At 37.7% G+C, this 19,495-nt stretch overlaps 1 protein-coding gene across 1 annotated transcript in view; it reads left to right on the top strand.

Moving 5' to 3' along the window:
* LOC144194254 (uncharacterized) overlaps positions 1-19,495 on the top strand; it is a 100,913-nt gene that overhangs the window by 51,014 nt on the left and 30,404 nt on the right. The window contains exons 6-11 of the mRNA XM_077713183.1: positions 6,276-6,522; positions 7,419-7,539; positions 9,240-9,376; positions 14,094-14,306; positions 15,720-15,894; positions 18,180-18,300. Of these exons, the coding sequence (XP_077569309.1) occupies positions 6,276-6,522; positions 7,419-7,539; positions 9,240-9,376; positions 14,094-14,306; positions 15,720-15,894; positions 18,180-18,300 (1,014 nt within the window). The remainder of the gene's footprint in view (positions 1-6,275; positions 6,523-7,418; positions 7,540-9,239; positions 9,377-14,093; positions 14,307-15,719; positions 15,895-18,179; positions 18,301-19,495) is intronic.

Below are 19,495 nucleotides of genomic sequence, written 5' to 3'. Positions count from 1 at the left end.
TTGTTCTACATAGTTTAGAGGGCAAAAACCTGAATATAATTTACAAACAATTCATTTTTGTTTTGTTTTATGAGCTGTTAAATTATACGTTAGCTATAACAGTTTGCGAATGATGTGTTAAACTGTTGATCATCACCCGGCTGTTTCTTTAAAAAAAAATATTGTTTATTAAGTTTTCAAGGGACTGTCGTAGTCTAAAAGTCATAAAAATAATCCATCAAAGTATGGCATGTCTCCTTGAATAGAGAGCTGAAAGGAGAAGTAATAAATTGCATGGCGACCATGGCTGTAGGAACTAATGTTTTCTCCCTTTTTAACCTTTCCTCATAAAGTGAGTTACACTGTTCAATATCAACACATATGATATCCTTCTCACTCATTGATTCCTAAGGATTAAATGATAAATATTTTTTGTACTTTCTTCAATTCTTTTCACATTATGCACACTGATATTTAAGCATTACAGTGGTACCTTGAGATATGAGCTTAATTCGTTCCGGGACTGAGCTTGTATGTCGATTAACTCGTAACTCAAATGAACATTTCCCATAGAAACGAACTAAAAACAAATTTGGTCCAACCCTCTGAAAAACACCCAAAACAGGATATTGGATTGGAAAATTATTTTTATTTGTTCTAATTCACCATTATCATTAACAAAGTAAAACATAACTAGTGGTTTAATAGTACTAAAAGATGGATTTTACGGAGGGGAGAGAGACGAACAGAGAGAGAGGGGAGAGAGGGGGGGACTTATTGCACGGCAACATGCTCGTAACATAAAAAAAATTAAATGAAGCTGGATTACGATGCAGACACACTCAAAAATAAATAAAATCTAACTTTACACTAAGATTTTTTAACCATATGATTTGTTATGAAGATCGTAGTTTGTCTGCGTTCAAAGCTTCGTGTTAATCTGGTTTCAAGAGGTATATTGAAGACGTTGGAAAGATACACATACAAAGCCTTTTTCCGAAATAAGCACAAATTGAAATCATTTGTCCAAGTAAAAAAATGGGCAGCCCAACAACGTGCTGTTTGAAATACAGCCAATTTCAGTACCTTCTGTGTTAGAAAGAGTGAACGAGTTGTGAAAGGACCCCTTGGTTATGGCAGCTCTATTGTATGTTTTCGTATTAAGAAGTGGAATATGAAGTTTTGTGGTCTCCTTTTGAAGTCACTTATCCCGCCTTACAGCATCAACAAGAATTTCTCTCGCGCAGTCAAAAAGTTCCAAAATTTAAACATGGCGCTCGGTGTGCGTCGCAAGTCTGCTATTGGTCAGCGTCACTAACATCCCCGAGATTTAGCCGAAATCCCTTCCACAATGTCTGAGACAGATGCCGACTCTATCTCTCTGTGTTTATCGTTTGCTCCGTTGAGGATCTTGTGTAATTAATTCAAAGTCTATAAAAATAATTTATATTGCCTCCCATATGACGATTTTTCCTTATGATCCTAACTCAGAAAGGGAACCGGAGGGTTCAATGTGCACATTTTTTTTGTCTCTTCTTTTCGTTGGGTTTTGTATATATGTATATACATATATATATATATATATATATATATATATATATATATATATATATATATATATATATATATATATATATATATATATATATATATATATATATATATATATATATATATATATATATATATATATATATATATATATATATATATATATATATATATATATATATATATATATATATATATATATATATATATATATATATATGATTACCTTTGCTTTGATAAAGATAAATAATTTCACCTTTTTTTTAACCACTATTTGCACACATGGAAGAAATGACCAATGTTTTAAAGCATAGAGTAAGTGTAGGACTGATTTACTGAATACCATTTTTATTGAGTAAGCCCTTGTCAAAGAGTATTATTCTGTTCTTATTTTACTGAAAAAAGTTCTCCTTAGTGCCAGCAAGTTACTCTTGATCAAAGTCATTAGTCACTTGATTTGGACTCTTTGCTGCTGAATAATTGAGGCTTTGAGAGGATAAAATATTTGATGATGCTGGCTCATGTGTTAAGTGTAATAAAGAGAATTCCCCTAACTGAGAGAAAGAAGGAAGATCATGAGAAAAAAGATGAGGGAAGGAACAGGAAAGAAAATAGTAAGATAGAGTAATCCTAAATTTCCCTTGTCTTTTCTGAGCTTTATCCAAACATTCTATATAACACGTACAAGTACACCCTGTTGACCCCTCATTGGTTTGTTTCAACTCAATTCCATGAAAGATTGGTTTTTATCTTAGATACTTAGCACGCAAACTCTCTGTACGTTTACTCCCTTGTTAAGACTAGAAATGCACCATTCTGTCCTGAAGGTAACTCTACCTGATGCATGCAACCACAGCAACAAATGAGAAATCAAATTTTAGCAAAGTAGTTGATTTAGGGTAGTTCTACAGCTTTACCTGTTGAGGTTCCTGTGGGCATTTTGGGTATTTATGAAAGTTTTTTTTTTTGAGTTAAACACGGCTTACCTGGATTCCTTCCTGCATTACGGCCTAAAGTAGGAATGGGTTCAATTGTTGTCATATACTCTACGTTGCTGTAAATCCATCTTTTGTTGGGGGAATCATACCTAATAGCTAATACTAAGATGGCTGGGGAGGTGACTTGTAAGTGGCAACTACTTACTTTGTTACACTGACAGAGTCATACAGCAACAGCAATGAAACAACAGACATTGACAATCGGGCGGACAAGGTGGGCTTTATTGACTGACTGGTTCACAGTAAATTTATTGCTCATTAGGCGGGAAACTATTTTCATTGAACAAAGGAGACATTTCGGTATTTACGAGGGCATCCACTTGCACATGGCACATATTCATTATTGAATTGAATAGCGTTATGCGATCATAACGCTATTCAATTCCCGGAATTGGAACGCTATTCTATTGACGGAATGGGTTAGGATCCAGTCACGGTTAAGCGATAACTTTAATAACTTAGAAGGGATATTATAAAACAACGAGGACTTGTGAAACGGAAAACGACACCAAACTGGAAACAGGAGAACGAGTGGTATCAAAGAGAAAGGTAGCGTGACTGCATGGCTACTGAACCAACGCAATGACATCCAGGAATATACAGGAGTTTACAGGACACGATCCGACAATGTTACTTAAACTAATTGGTGTTTAAATACAAACTCAGGAGGTAATTACAGATTGATTGCAGCTGCTCTGCCTTCACGGCAAGCTAGGAGGGACAAACGGGCCGCTCATGTCAGTACCTCCCCCCTAAGGGATGGCTTTTAGACGTCCTAATGCCGAATCTCCAAGAAAAACGAAAAGCAGGCAGGGAGGGCGGCCAGCCACCTCTACGCCTCTTCACCGGCTGGCGCGGACGCCCGCCGGACAGACCACTTCCTCGCCTTGTCAGGCAGGAACTAGGTGGGCAGGAACTAGGCAGGCAAGAACTAGGTAGGCAGGAACTAGGCAAGCAGGAACTCGGCGGGCAGGACCTAGGCAGGACTTAGGCAGGCAGAAACTAGGCATAAAGGAACTAGGCAGGAAGGAACTAGGCAGGGAGGAGCTAGGCGGGCCAGTCGGCACCAGAAGCCTGGTTCGTGGCTTCGGCACGGGTGCAACTTGCAGCCCAGGTGGCAAAGGGAGTATTTTGCGTGGCTTCGGCACGGGTGCGACAGGCAGCCCAGGTGGCAAAGTTTGCGTGGCTTTGGCACTGGTGCAACTGGCAGCCCAGGTGGCAAAGGGAGTATTTTGGGAAGCTTGGAATGGCGTGGACAGGCGAGGTCGAGCGAGGAGCTTGGACGGGCGAGGTCGAGCAAGGAACTTGGAGAGGCGAGTTCAAGCGAGGAGCTTGGACGGGCGGGATCGAGCGAGGACGTTGGTCAGGGGCTCGAGCCTCCTTCCGCTTCTCCCTTCAGCACCTGGAGATGTACTAACCGTTCATCCGCATGGTCGCCCAATATCAAATCTATACAAATTATTTATACTACTATGTCTCAATCTCTCAATTGTTCTTTTACCAGTAGTGGGAGCATTACCAGGGCTACGATTTAATCCAGCCAATCAGTAATGAAATCCGTCTGATTGCAAAAAAAAAAACTAAAATAGCTTGAAACTAAGGAAATTCCTGGCATTTTCACCCCATATTGTCCTGCAAAATTGTTTAAAAAAACAGCATACAAAGATAAGGTAGGACCTACCTTATCTTTGTATGCTATTTTTTTTTAAACAATTTTGCAGGACAATTCTTCAGCGCCACTTCAGCTCACTCCATGCTGACATCGCCCAGAAATTTCCAAAAGGGACTGAACTTCGCAAGCACAAGTTGGCCACTTTGAAAAGTCAAGCAGAAAAGCAGACACAGATTTTGCAAAAACTTACGAAGCACTCAGAGATGGTAACGCTTGCATCGTATCAACTGGCTTGGAACATTGCACGGGCCAAAAAGCCATACAATGAAGGGAAGTTCATTAAAAAATTCCTCGGTGACGTTGTTGAAATCTTGTCTCCTGAAAACGACAAACTAAAACGAATGGTATCAGACGTCCAACTGTCCCGCCACACTGTTGAACACAGAATATCAGACATTAACACGTCTATTGAATCACAGTTGCACTCTTACCTACAAGCATGTGAGTATTTTAGTGTTGCATTGGATGAGAGTTGTGACATACAAGACAAGCCTCAGTTCGCAATATTTGCACGGTCTGTGTCAAACGATTGTTTGTTCAAAGAAAAACTCCTTGATATTGTGCCATTAAAAGAAAGAACCCGTGGCATAGATGTGAAAGAAACAATGATGGCTGCATTTGCGAAAGCAAATCTGCCCATAGCAAAACTAACTGCAATAGCCACGGATGGAGCGCCAGCCATGATCGGATCCGTTAACGGGCTTGTGGGGCTGTGGAAAGCTGACCAAACATTTCCCGAGTTTTGGAATTTCCACTCCATCATCCACAGGGAGCGACTCGTGTCTAAATCATTGAATTCAGACAACGTCATGAAGCCTGTGATGGAAATTGTCAACTACATCCACACCCATGCGCTTAACCACCGGCAATTCAAGAATATCATTGCTGCACTGGACCAAGGGCTTCCAGGTGACTTGCCGCTGCACTACACTGTGAGGTGGCTATCAAAAGGGCAGGTCTCTCGCTTCTTTGAGCTTTTGGATGCCGTGAAACTGTTCATGGAAAAGAAGGACAAGGACTATCCCGAGCTCTCGGACCTCGAGTGGATTATGGATCTGGCCTTTTTGGTCGACATGCTGTGTCACTTGGACAGACTGAACCTGACCTTGCAGGGTAAGTTAAAAATGCTGCCTGACCTGGTCCAAAGTGTGTTTGCGTTTGTCAACAAACCGAAGCTGGTCAAGGCGCATATTCAAAAGGGGAGATTTAACGCATTTCCCCACTCTGCTAAAAGCCACTAGCGCCGCCTTGAATAAGCAAAGAGCCAGATATGCAACACTGGTTGAAAACCTGCACGAAAGCTTTGTGGCCCGGTTCCGTGATCTACAACTGAAAAGGCCACAGATTACGTTTCTCGTCGACCCATTTAATGCTGAGACGGACTGTCTGAAAGCCCCGCTGGTCACAGATGAGGCTGCGGCTGAGTTGGAGATGATCGATCTCTGTGAGGAGGATCAACTGAAACCTGCCTTAAGAGAAGGGACCATTGAGTTCTGGAAAAGTGTGCCAATGGAAAAATACCCCAATGTTAAACAGGCTGCGCTTAAGATACTGTCAATGTTTGGGTCAACCTACGTCTGCGAGTCTGTATTTTCTACCCTAAAACACGTGAAATCAAAGCATCGATCTGTTCTGACTGACACCCATGTGAAAGAATTGCTTCGAGTGGCAACAACGGAATACAAGCCAGATTTGAAGATGATTGTTCAAGGCAAGGAATGCCAGAAGTCCCACTAAATAACATGCACAGTAAAATAAAAACGCTGTTGTAAATTATTATTATTATTTTTTGTGGACTTGGTTGAACTGAGAGTTTGTCTGTGTGAGACAGTGCACACAATGTTCATTGTTGATAATGACTGGCTTGTGCTGTTAGTACTGTAGGAGTCAATTTATGTCATTACTATGCTGGTGTGTGACATTTACAATAAATCTGGCTGAGCAAAGGTATGTGTGTGATGTGGCTCTTTGCGGTAACACAGTAAAAAATGTGGCTCTTGGTCTCTGACTGGTTGGCCACCCCTGAGGTAGGTTATGAATTACATTAACTTCTATGCTTCTTTCTGTTTGTACAGCTTGTGAAAGTGACTTCTGGGGTCCCCACTGCACTAACCGTTGTCAGTGTCGGAATGGGGCCAAATGTAACCCCATCACTGGAGCCTGCGTTTGCACAGATGGCTACCAAGGCTGGCGTTGCGAGGAGCTGTGTGAGACCAACTTGTATGGCAAGGACTGCCTGCTGGAGTGCCACTGCCTAAACGGCGCTACATGCCACCATGAAAATGGCGATTGCCTCTGTGCACATGGATACACTGGGCCTCTGTAGGTAGCTCTTCATGGTTTTCTGAGTCTTTAAATGAATTGCGGGGACTTTCTGGGAAAACACCTAGTACATTCCACAAGTACCTTTATCAGAGACTATTTAAACGTGTTCCTATCACTACGGTATTCAACACTTGTATATCTCATCTCTCATCTCATTTTCTGAACCACTTTATCCTCATTTGGGGGGGGGGGGGGATTTCTCCGGCCCAGAGGCGGGGGACACCCGGAATCGGTGGCCAGCCGATCGCAGGGCATAAGCAGACGGACAACCATGTACACTTGCACCCATACCTAAAGGAAATCAGCCTACCATGCATGTTTTTTGAATGTGGGAGGAAACCGGAGTATCCCACGCAGGCCCAGGGAAAACATGCAAACTTCACAGAGGTGAACCAACCTGGATTTAAACCCAGGACCCCAGAGCTGTGTACGAAGCGGTCGGAATGAGATTCAGCACCTGCAAATCTGAGACCATGATCCTCTGTCAGAAAAAGGTGGCATGCCCTCTCCGGGTTAGGGATCAGCTCCTTCCCCAGGTGGAGGAGTTTAAGTATCTTGGGGTCTTGTTGACAAGTGAAGGAAGAATGCAGCGGGAGATCGACAGATGGATCGGTGCCATGTCTGCAGTGATGCGTATTCTGTATTGGTCCATCGTGGTGAACAAGGAGCTGAGCCAAAAGGCGAGGCTCTCTATCGGTCAATGTATGTTCCCACCCGGACTTCGGATACAGTGGAAGAAAATGAGATGAGATGTGATGAGATTTCTTTTTAATAGTCACAGAAGGAATCACTTGACACTCGTGTGTTTTGAAATTCTACTTTGTCATTAAAAATTTGATTTATTCCGTTCAAATGTAAATTATACAAATTTAGCTATTTTTCTTGTTCCCTAGGTGTGAGAACCCTTGTCCAACAGGAACGCATGGTCCTTTGTGTGAGCAGAACTGTTCCTGTCAGAATGGTGGAACGTGCCATCATGTGACTGGAAAGTGTTCTTGTCCTGCTGGTTGGGTGGTATGGCAATCTATTCATTCCATGTGTCAAAGTGGCACTAACATTTGTTTTTTTTTCCAAATATTTTTTATAACCTTGGTTTATATTGTACTGGCTTAGTACAACAACTTGCATTGAAAGTGCCCAGAAAGTCATATATTTTATGCTATTCAATTGGTCCTTATAGCTTTCTGCAAAAGTTTATTTCTTATTAATAGGCAGATGACTGAACCGGATTTCAATATTTAATCTTTTTGGTCTAATTTGCCATTGGTGGAGTGGATGTGTGAAATGCGGTGACTTTGACAGATTGAATAGGTGCGGACGACAGTACTATCATTCTTCAGACACTAAACTTCGCTATTCATTATTCATATAAAAATATAGGATTCACTCAGCACTTCCTGGTTCCGAAATTTTTAGATAATTTTCATTTATATTTCTTAAAAACATTCATTCACTTGATGCAAATTCACTCACAGATTATCATTGTCTGGCGAGTATCTAGAGGCGATGCAAAAGATAAATACAGTCAGTTCAATAGGTACTCGAACACCCTGAGATATTGCAAGTTCTCTCACTTAGAAATCATGGAGAGATCTGAAGTTTTCATCGTAGGTGCATGTCCACTGTGAGAGAGATCATCTAAAAAGAAAAACACAGAAATCACAACGAATGTTGTTATTAACGATTTAAATGTGTGATTGAGCTGCAAATAAGTGTTTGAACAACTGAGGAAACCAATGTTAATCTTTGGTACAGGGTTTTGGAAGACCCAGCCACGACCCATCTTCAGTGCCCTAACTGTGGGGAGGAGGTTTTTCTCCAAAATTTAACAATACAAGACCCTGGTAATCCTCTTCTTAATACAGTGCGGTCGTCCTGTCCATGTGCAGAAAAACATCCGCAAAGCATAATTATCCCACCGCCATGCTTCACAGTTGGGGTGGTGTTCTCGGGATGGTACACATCATTCTATTTCCCCCGAACACGGTTTGTGGAATTTTGAAGTTCTATTTTGGTCTTATCTGACCACAAAACTTTCTCACGGGAGACTCCTCTGTGTCATCCAAATGGAATTGTCAATGGCAAACATAAGACCTCGTCATGTGATGGTTTAAACAGGGGAACCTTTCGAACTTCTTAGTCATGTGTTATCTTCAATCAGATGCACCTGTTTGAGGTAGTTAGCAGCATAAAACACCTGCCCACCCCATACAATCAGTAAAACTCAAACTTGTAAAATGGCCAAGACCAGGGGTGGCCAAGCCTGGCCCTTGAGAGTCTCTATCCAGTGGTGCTCGGACTTTTGGTCGCTGGTCTTTTGGTCGCCGCTCTTTTGGTCGCTGGTCTTTTGGTCGCCGGTCTTTTGGTCGCTGGTCTTTTGGTCCCTTGTGGTCACCAGTCTTTTTGTCGCCGGTCAAATGATGACGGAGAGTTTACTGTTGAAGCCAGCTCTCAAAATTATATTCATGAGAGAGAGTTTAATATCTAAGAGAGAGTTCAATATCTAAGAGAGAGAATTTAATATCTAAGTACTGTTTAATATCTAAGTCGATTTGACCTGCGACCAAAAGGGACCAAAAGAGCGGCGACCAAAAGACCATTTGTACCTATTTTATACATGAAAAATATTGAAATATTGGCAAATGACTTCAGTGCCTCTTAAAAAATATATGTTTAGTTAACCAGTGTTTGATTTTGTCATTCTGCTTCCTTAGGGTCCCGTATGCGCACAGCCCTGTGAATTTGGTTCATTTGGCATCAATTGCTCCTTGGATTGCACGTGTCATAATGGAGGCCTCTGTGATCACATCAGTGGCCAGTGCCAATGCACGGCTGGCTACATTGGAGAAAGGTATAGTAAAAAGTATAGTACACAAAAAAAGTGATCTTAAAAGATGAGAGTATATCAAATAGGACATGAGAGTTCTATCTCGCTAATGAAAAGCCTCCCTATTTACTTCTTGAAAATGCTGTCGTGTCGTGTTCCAAAGTTGGTCATGCTGGAAATTTGCAGAGGATAATGACATCATCAATTCATGTGATTTCATTTCATTTTCTGAATCACTTTATCCTCACTAGGATCATGGGGGGTGCTGGAGCCTATCCCGGCTGCCTTTCGTGCATTGGTGGACAGCCAATCGCAGGGCACAAGGAGACAAACAATCATTCATGCACACACATACCCACGGGCAATTTGGAGTGTCCAAAGAACATGCAAACTCCACACAGGTGGACTAACCTGGATTTGAACCCAGGAACCCCACTGTGAGGCCTACGCGCTAAACACTAAGCCGCCGGGCCACCCATGTAATTTAAATCAGTTAACTATTTTCCAACAGGAGAAAGCAGCCTCTATAGCACTAGTTACCAGGATTTCATTAATCCTACTCTAGATTGACATAGTTTTGTCCATCTAACTTTGTTTTTTTATTTCAAGTTAGAGGGATATTGAAATGTTGGTAGATATCCGATATTTAGTGGATTATTCAAATTGACATTGATATAAATTGTGCAGTTGCTGTGTTTACATAAGAAGGACAAAAGCTGCCAAAATCACATTAAATAAATAGATTAAGCAATAAATCTGAAAATATGACGATTATAAAAAATAAAATAGGAAATTACATAAAAAATAGAAATACTACATAAATGCAAAACAAAATATGAAAAGATATATATATATATATATATATATATATATATATATATATATATATATATATATATATATATATATATATATATACATATACATATATATATATATATATATATATATATATATATATATATATATATATATATATATATATATATATATATATATATATATATATATATATATATATATATATATATATATATATATATATATATATATATATATATATATATATATATATATATATATATATATATATATACATATATATAAATAATGAAAATCATTATGAATTCAAAAATAAAAATACAAAATAACAATAAATTGGAGATCAATAAAAATAGTGGCAATAAATTCAAAAATGAATGTGAAAAAATAATTTACAAAGTAAATTAAATCAAAATATCAATCTATAATTAAAGGGTTTTACTATTGTAGCATTGAATTGAATGCGTTTGTCATTATACAAGTATAATGAAATTTAAAGCTTCACTATAAAGAGCACACGTAAATAAGTAGTCATAAAAAGATATATATCAAATAAAAATTAAATTAGGAAAAAAATAGATCAACATACCTGTCATTTTAATAAAATTTCTGAAAATAAGACGGATATGTGAGGGAAAAAAATAAACACTACGGCCTTAGTGCTAAAGTCACCCTCTGCAGTCTGGGGAGAACATGAACTCCATTCAGTAAAGACACACTTGGTTCTGAACCCTCGACCGCAGAACCTTTCCAACAAATATATCAACCAGATATAGAGTACTCAATTCAGTTATTTGGTATTTGAGAAAATAATTTCTCAGCATTCACTGCAATTTTAGCTCAAAATAATGCTAATATATTGAAATAAAGAGCCATTAAATGTTAAATTCACAGTTTTTCCAATTCTGATAACCAAAACAAACGGTAAAGCCTCACATCCCTTCCGTTTTCCTCTCCATCCTTTTCTTGTGCCTTTGCCATCGTTACTCCCACTGTCGACCAAATTACACCCATTTATTTCAGGCCCAGACAGGTAAATGAACCGACAAGGAATAATTACTTGAGTGAGTTCTCTTCCATTTGGTTCACATTGTAATGGAATTAAAGAAGATAAAGAGTCTCAAGTCAGTCAATGTGATATGAAAGTGATACCACAAAGATCCTGACGACAATTTATTCATTCATTACATTTATGAACTGCTTTATCCTCAGTGGGGACACGGGGGTGCTGGAGGCTATCCCAGCTGACTCCGGGCCAGAGGTAGAGGACACCCTGACACTCGGTGGCCAGCCGATCGCAGAGCACCAGGAGACGGACAACCATGAACACTTACACCAATACCTAGGGGGAATTTCGAGTGTCCAATCAGCCTATCATGCATGTTTTTGGAATATGGGAGCCAGCCCACGCAGGCCCGGGGAGAACATGTAGAGTCCACACAGATGGACCTATCTGGATTTGAACTCAGAAACCTACAGCTGTGTGGCTGACGCGCTAACCACTCAGCCGCCGGGTCTCAAAGCCAATTTAATTGAGTGATTTTTCTACTTCTCTCTGTATGCCTCATAGCTGATTGGTGACCGACCAGTCGAGGGTGTAGTTTGCCAGTCAACAAGTTTAGGCTCCAGCAACCCTTTCGAGGATGCGCGGTATGGAAGATGAATGAATGAAAGAAACATGCAGTGAAATCATTATCTTCGAAGAGTTGTTGGCGGTTGTTGGCTAGGGGGGTCGATTGCGTAATTCCCCTAATGGCAAGGAGACTCATTCCCCCACAATTTCCTTGCATTTGGTGAGAAATATGATTACACTCGATGAAATGCACAGTTTTCTTTAAGTAAACCACTTACTTTTATTTTCTGTCTCACTTGAATTGCCAGGGAGGCCCGTTGGGCCGAGTAGTTAGCACGTCGGCCAACCTGTGTGGAGTTTGCATGTTCTCTGCGTGGATTTCCTCTGGGTACTCCGCTTTCCTCCCACATTTCAAAAACATGCATGGTAGGCATATCAGACACTCTAAATTGAGTATGAGCGTGAGTGATTGTCTGTCGCCTCGTGCCCTGCGGTACGGTGGCCACCGATTCAGGTTGTCCCCAACCTCTGACCCGGAGTAAGCTGGGATAGGCTCCACCACCCGGTTTCCTCCCACATTCTAAAAACATGCATGTTAGGCTGATTGGAGACTCTAAATTGCCCCTAGTTATGTAAGTTTGCATGGTTGTCCGTCTTTTTATGCCCTGTGATCGGCTGGCCACTGGTTCAGGGTGTCCCCAACCTCTGACCCGGAGTAAGCTGGGATAGGCTCCAGCACCCACACGACTCTAGTGAGGATAAAGCGATTCAGAGAATGAATGAATGAATATCTCCATCGACTCCACATCATCTACATAACAAGCACTTTTTATTAGACACTCACATTCTGTACAATAATAACCAATGTAGGAACAGCATCACTTAGAGTAATTAGTAGAAGATTCTCTTGTTTGTACTTCTTTAATTTAAATAACGGTTGAACATTACACAGTGCCTAATCAATATTGCTAGTGAAGCCTACATTTCAATTTTGCAAAATCTGCACTCTTCCCTAGAAGTATCTGTTAGCTCTAAAATTATCCATAATTCAGAGCCTTACCTATGGCATGGTTGTCTGTCTTCTTGTACCCTGCGATTGGCTGGCCACCGATTCAGGGTGTCTCCTGCCTTTAGCCCAGAGTCAGCTGGGATAGGATCGAGCACCCCCCGCGACCTTATTGACGATAAAGCGGTCTAGAAAATGAATGAATGAATCAATATCTGATTCAGATAGATGGCCGTCATCTGCCTACTAACCATTAAAACTCTCCAAGATTCTACTTTTCAGAGCGCCAAAAAAGTGTGATTTACCTTTTTTTCCGCCACTGGAAAAGCTCAGCAGTTATGTAAACTGATATTCTTTCAAACACTGCATGATTCAACATAGTGTGGTAGGCGTAACTAGACTCACGGTGGCAGTGTTTGGCAGCTCAAATGCCATATTAAATTTTACTGACATGCGATTTACCAAGTTGAACTTCGCAATTGACATATTGAGCACTCCTGCATTAAATGATTCCCCTACCACATCCAAATAGTCAGGGTTATAGTCCCAATGTTTCTCATCCCAAATCAAGAAGAAAATTGCGTTTTTTTTAAATTTGCGATTAGTGATGCGCAATGCGTGCGGTCAACTTAGTTGGGGAAATGCTTAAGCCAATCAACTAGCCCTAAATTTACGTATTACATATTCTGTTTGTGTGCACTGTATACGCTCACAGCATTTGACCTTGAACTTGTTGAGAAACCTTTGTAATATGCGTTTAAAAGTAGAGGTGCGCGCATTTGCAAATTTCTCGCGCGATAAGGAAAATGGCTAAAGAAGGAAAATTATTGCAAATAATTTACTTCGGGGACCAATAATTGAGCATTTTTCAGCGCAGAAATAAATGTTTATATCGCAGAAGTTCAACTGAAAATATTTTTAGGAAAATATATTGCAATCATTTTTACCAATTATTTATTACCAAGCCCTGGTGCTAGTATTTAATGACCAGAGTAACTAAAGATTTTGCCCAAGTAAGAATAGGTTTGCTTCAAAGTAATATTACTATAAAAGTAAAAGTAATACTGTGATCTTTGCCACTTGGTGGCTTAAACATTCGGAGCTTAAGTACATCGACGGTTTATTAAAATTTTTAAGTATCAAAAAAGTAGAGGTGCGTGTCTTTCGTGTTTTTCTGCACACATGTATTTGCAAATTTCTTGCACGCTAACGACAATGGCTAAGGATAAAAACGTCAAAAATCACGCTGAAACTCGCAAGCGGAAATTAGGGCTACGCTTCTTCTGCTGTAAATTGGGTTTTCATGAGGATTATTTGACCCTTCTACTTTTCTACCACAGGTGCCAGGAAGAATGTCCAATGGGCACCTATGGACCGCAGTGCGCCCACAAATGTGACTGCCAGAATGGGGCTAAATGCTACCACATAAATGGTGCCTGTCTTTGCAATGAGGGCTTCAAGGGTGCAAGCTGCCAAGACCGCTTCTGCCCGGCGGGAATTTATGGACTCCTCTGTGACAAGGACTGCCCCTGTAAAATTGCAAACACACTCAGGTGAACATAACCTTTAAGTAACCCAATATATATTGGATTGGATTGGATAACTTTATGGATAATCCCGTATTCGGGAAATTTTGTTGTCACAGTAGCAAGAGGGTGAGGATGCAGAAATAGGAAAGGCATTTGTATGTATATTTAAATAAATAAGCATGTTGCCGGAGTGTGTGTGTGTGTGTATGTGTATGTGTATATATATATATATATATATATATATATATATATATATATATATATATATATATATATATATATATATATATATATATATATATATATATATATATATATATATATATATATATATATATATATATATATATATATATATATATATATATATATATATATATATATATATATATATATATATATATATATATATATATATATATATATATATATATATATATTTATATATATATATATATATTTATATATATATATATATATATATATATATATATATATATATATATATATATATATATATATATATATATATATATATATATATATATATATATATATATATATATATGTATATATATATATATATATATATATATATATATATATATATATATATATATATATATATATATATATATATATATATATACATATATATATATATATATATATATATATATATATATATATATATATATATATATATATATATATATATATATATATATATATATATATATATACATACATACATACATACATACATACATACATACATACATACATACATACATACATACATACATACATACATACATACATACATATATATATATATATACATATACATATACAGATACATATACATATACATATATAAATATATATATATATATATATATATATATATATATATATATATATATATATATATATATATATATATATATATATATATATATATATATATATATATATATATATATATATATATATATATATATATATATATATATATATATATATATATATATAAACTTAAAACTTCATATTCTACACCTTTCACATTGTATCCAAATAATGGCACAATTGCTGTTAAAATTAAACCAAATTAGTTCAGTATTAATCAGGTACTTTTCATAAATTGTGATGGTTTAGTATTTGAAATTCGGGTGGTTGAAGCTTAACAGGGAAATATAACAAATGACTAAACTAAAGTGCTGACTGGTATATATTTTCACTGTTTCAAAAAGATATATTTTCTTTTCCATTCAAATTCTCATTTCAAAACCAAAATGTGTTCATGTTAAATGCAAAAAAACTATATCCCACTATGATCAAAGTGTAGGTGGACATGTTTTCTTTTTTCCTGGATCGTACATGTGAACAATTCATAATATATGAAGCTTATTTTTCTAATGTACTGCTTGCTTCCAGCTGTCACCCTTCGACAGGAGATTGCACTTGTGCAGCGGGATGGACAGGACTATTCTGCAATGAGTCCTGTCCTGCAGGTCTCTACGGTGAAGGCTGCAAAGAAGTGTGCGCTTGTGCTAATGGAGCTGACTGTGATGGCGTCACTGGCATCTGCACTTGTGCTCCGGGTTACATAGTAAGTGCAGACAAATGCTGTAGGTTAAAAAAAATAAAGAATACATTTTTAGAGATTTTCCTCGAGCCGCCTCGTGGTGTAGAGATTCACTCACCTGACTTTGGCACGGGCTCAATTCCCACTGGTGGCGGTATGATTGAGTGTGCATTGTGGTTTGTCCATCTACGTGCCATATGGCTGACTGGCGACCAGTCTAGGATGTAGTTTCCTTTCACTTGAAGTCAGCTTGGTTAGGCTCCAGCAACCCTTTCGAGGAGGCATGGCAAGGTAGGTGAATGATCGAATGAAGGATTTGCCCCTGCTTTGTGACTTATACAATTAGCATATAGTTCAATTACTTTGTATGGTAGACGTGTAAAGGTGCACTGAAATGTAATTTTGGTTTAGTTGATTTTCGGTACAAAAATGCTTGAAATGTTTTTATCTTTTGAAATGTAAGTAGTTAACCGGGTAAATGAACAAAAGTGACCCTTTCGGGTCATACTTCAAATAAATTACTCTATGAATACATGAAATTAAATACGGATAAGCAATTTTAAGAAAATATTGTAAAAACAATGTAAATTATGAATGAACACACAAAACTGAACGTTTTTAATCTTTTTTAGCGAGACCCTGTACACGACAACAACTCAAGGTTTTTTGCTCGAGATTAAGATATACAGTGGTACCTCAAGATACGAGCTTAATGCATTCCGGGACTGAGCTCATATGTCGATTTACTTTTATTTATCTCATATGAACGTTTCCCATAGAAATGAACTAAAAACAAATTAATTATTTTCAACCCTGTGAAAAAACACCAAATACAGGATATTGGAATTATAATCTTATCCACCCTGACTTTCAGCTGCAGCTAAAAGGAACCTATTTAGGGTTGTCTGCTTTTGTCTTCTCTTAAAAATATTCCGAAAATGATGCACACAAATGTCCTCACAATAGGATAAGGCGCGACCACTTCCCAACGAGTAATAGTATACTATTCTCATATTAGCGATCAAGCTCCGCCATTCTGTTCTGACTAAAGGGAAAGAATGCAACCTTCCAGTGCTCGTAGAGACATTACATGACAGAGTTGCGTTTAGAGAGACAGTGCCCATGATGTTCTTATGAGTAGCCTCTCGCGTCCACTGTATGCTCGTATATCAAAATTTGATATATAAATATTTGCTCCAAATTTCACTAATATCTCAAAGTGCTCGTATGTCGAGGTATTACTGTATGCCAAAAAAACATACAGTTGTACCTCGGCATACGAGTGCCCCAACATACGAGCAATTTGAGATACAAGTAAAATTTTGGGAAAATATTTCTCTTGAGATACGAGTCAAATTTTTTATATACAAGCAGACAGAGGACACGAAAGGCTGCTCATAAGAACATAATGGGTTTTCTCTCCCCGCAACTCCTTCGTTTCATGTTCCTCTGGTCACAACTCCCTCGTGTAATGTCTTTACAAGGTTGGAACAAATTCCTTCGTTTTTAGTTAATTTCTATGCGAAACATTTGTTTGAGTTACAAGAAAATCAACATACGAGCTCAGTGACGGAACAAATTTACATTGTATCTCTAGGTACCACTCTATCTAGTTTCTTTGAAGATTGCTTGCTAATTGTCTTACATATGAATTCAACATTCCTTGTCTGATAACTGATGATAATCAATATGCGCAGCCAACTTCATTTTCTGATGTTTGTTACACTTCAAATTCTCTCATTGACACCAACCTTTGCCTTCAATGTTCTACGTTCTACAAACGCGTGTACTTGGTGTTTTTCCTGGCATTTTTTTTACATTCTCCAGTTTATACTTAAGCTTAAAATGATGGGAAGCAAAAGATTAAGATGACACTGACTTGTTATTTCCTTTTGAAACAAAAAAATAATACTTATAATACCTCGTATTTAGCACCATGCCCCTCAAGCAGCTTTGTGGTAATTGCATACTACATTATCAACATAGAACTGCAGCGAGAGTAGCTTTTTGTGTACTTGGCAGTACATCAACTAAAATCCTAGTCGGTGCTAAACTCCACTACGTTCATTCTTTGTCATCTATTCTGTTTTTGGATGAAGTTGAACGTATGGAAGAGAAGTCCCACTTTTGTTTTGTATTAATTTTAGATTATTCCAGTCATTTAGCTACTTGTCACTCAATGTCGTATGTGATAGTCCTCAGTTCATCATAAAAAATGATAAATTGTCAAATTATTGGCTGTCTCATAACACTAGCCACCTATTTATATATGCTACACTGATTACCATTTCACTTCTATTTTTCTCTAGGGTGAAGACTGCTCTCTTATTTGTCCTGCAGGCCTCTATGGAGTCAACTGCACATCTTCATGTTTTTGCCAAAATGAGTTTGCATGCTCACACTTAGATGGCTCTTGCAGCTGCAAAGAAGGTTTTCCTTTTTTTGTGGTTATTATTGTCCCCTCTTGACACTGTTGATGTTCACTAGACAAGAGTGTTCGAATCTGAACAGCATTATTAGAATTAGCATTATCTTTTTTCACCAAAATAAGAAACAAAGATTTTATTTCCCACCCATTATTTTATTAAGTAATAAAAAGCCAACATGGTAGAGAAATTAAACAACCACAATTTGAACAAGTTGTAAAATGTGTTATTTATTTCGAGTTATCCAAAAAGCAAATTGTGAAAATTGAGTTTATAGTTTATTTATACACTATACAATTACAACACAGTCTCATATTGTTGCATCCACTCAAATTATAATGGCCTTTTTGTTTTTTTGGAAACATTTTTATAGTGAAGGTTTTTCAAACTGATGATAAAGATAATTTTGGATATGTCTTCAAATAGTTAGTTCATCATATGCAAGCAATTGAATAAGCAAACCAAATGATTTGATTCGGTCCTTGAGTTGCAATGAAGCTGAAACCTGATAGCAATCAATGAGAAAATTCTTGCTCAAAAGTCAGAAACATACGTTTCTAAATGTCATGCATAAAAGAAATTTCCCATGTGTCAGTATTAATAACTATCATCAATTGCCTTTTCAGCATGCAATTTAAAGATTTAATCTCTCCTTCTAGTTTTCTGTGCAGCACAGTTATAAAGTACAGCCTGCTGTGGGTTGAGTCGCTCTATTTGTAATATCACGATAACTATCACACATCTTTTGTCTTACAAATTTAAAACTTCATAATCCTGCAAATAATTAAAAAAAATACTTTAATCGTTATTCATTTATGAACGTTACTACGTTGCTTCTCTTGCAAAAATGCAGATGAAATCTGATTCATGAAAGTTTTGTTGTTTTGTAATGCAATAAGGAATAAGATATATCCCTCCTAACACTATTAAGGGTAATTTATAATAAAATGTGCAGAAATTTGGACCAGCATCTTTATCTTTATTAATTTGCCTTCAAAACTGCTGAGCAAAATAAAATAAATAAAGTAACAAAACAGTAATCCCTCGAATATTGCGGATCATGTAGACCAAACATGGTCGCGAAAATTGAAAAACAACAAAGTAGGATCACGCCTATTATTACTAGTATTATACTATATTAACCATAGTCAGCAATCATTTTAGGTTTTTGTAAAACATCATTTGCATAAATTGGGGTA

Source organism: Stigmatopora nigra, chromosome 3 (genome assembly GCF_051989575.1).
Source record: "Stigmatopora nigra isolate UIUO_SnigA chromosome 3, RoL_Snig_1.1, whole genome shotgun sequence".
In the NCBI taxonomy this organism is placed as follows: Eukaryota; Metazoa; Chordata; class Actinopteri; order Syngnathiformes; family Syngnathidae; genus Stigmatopora; species Stigmatopora nigra.
The sequence above is the reverse complement of the archived record's forward strand: the minus strand, read 5'-3'. Positions and strand labels throughout refer to the sequence as shown.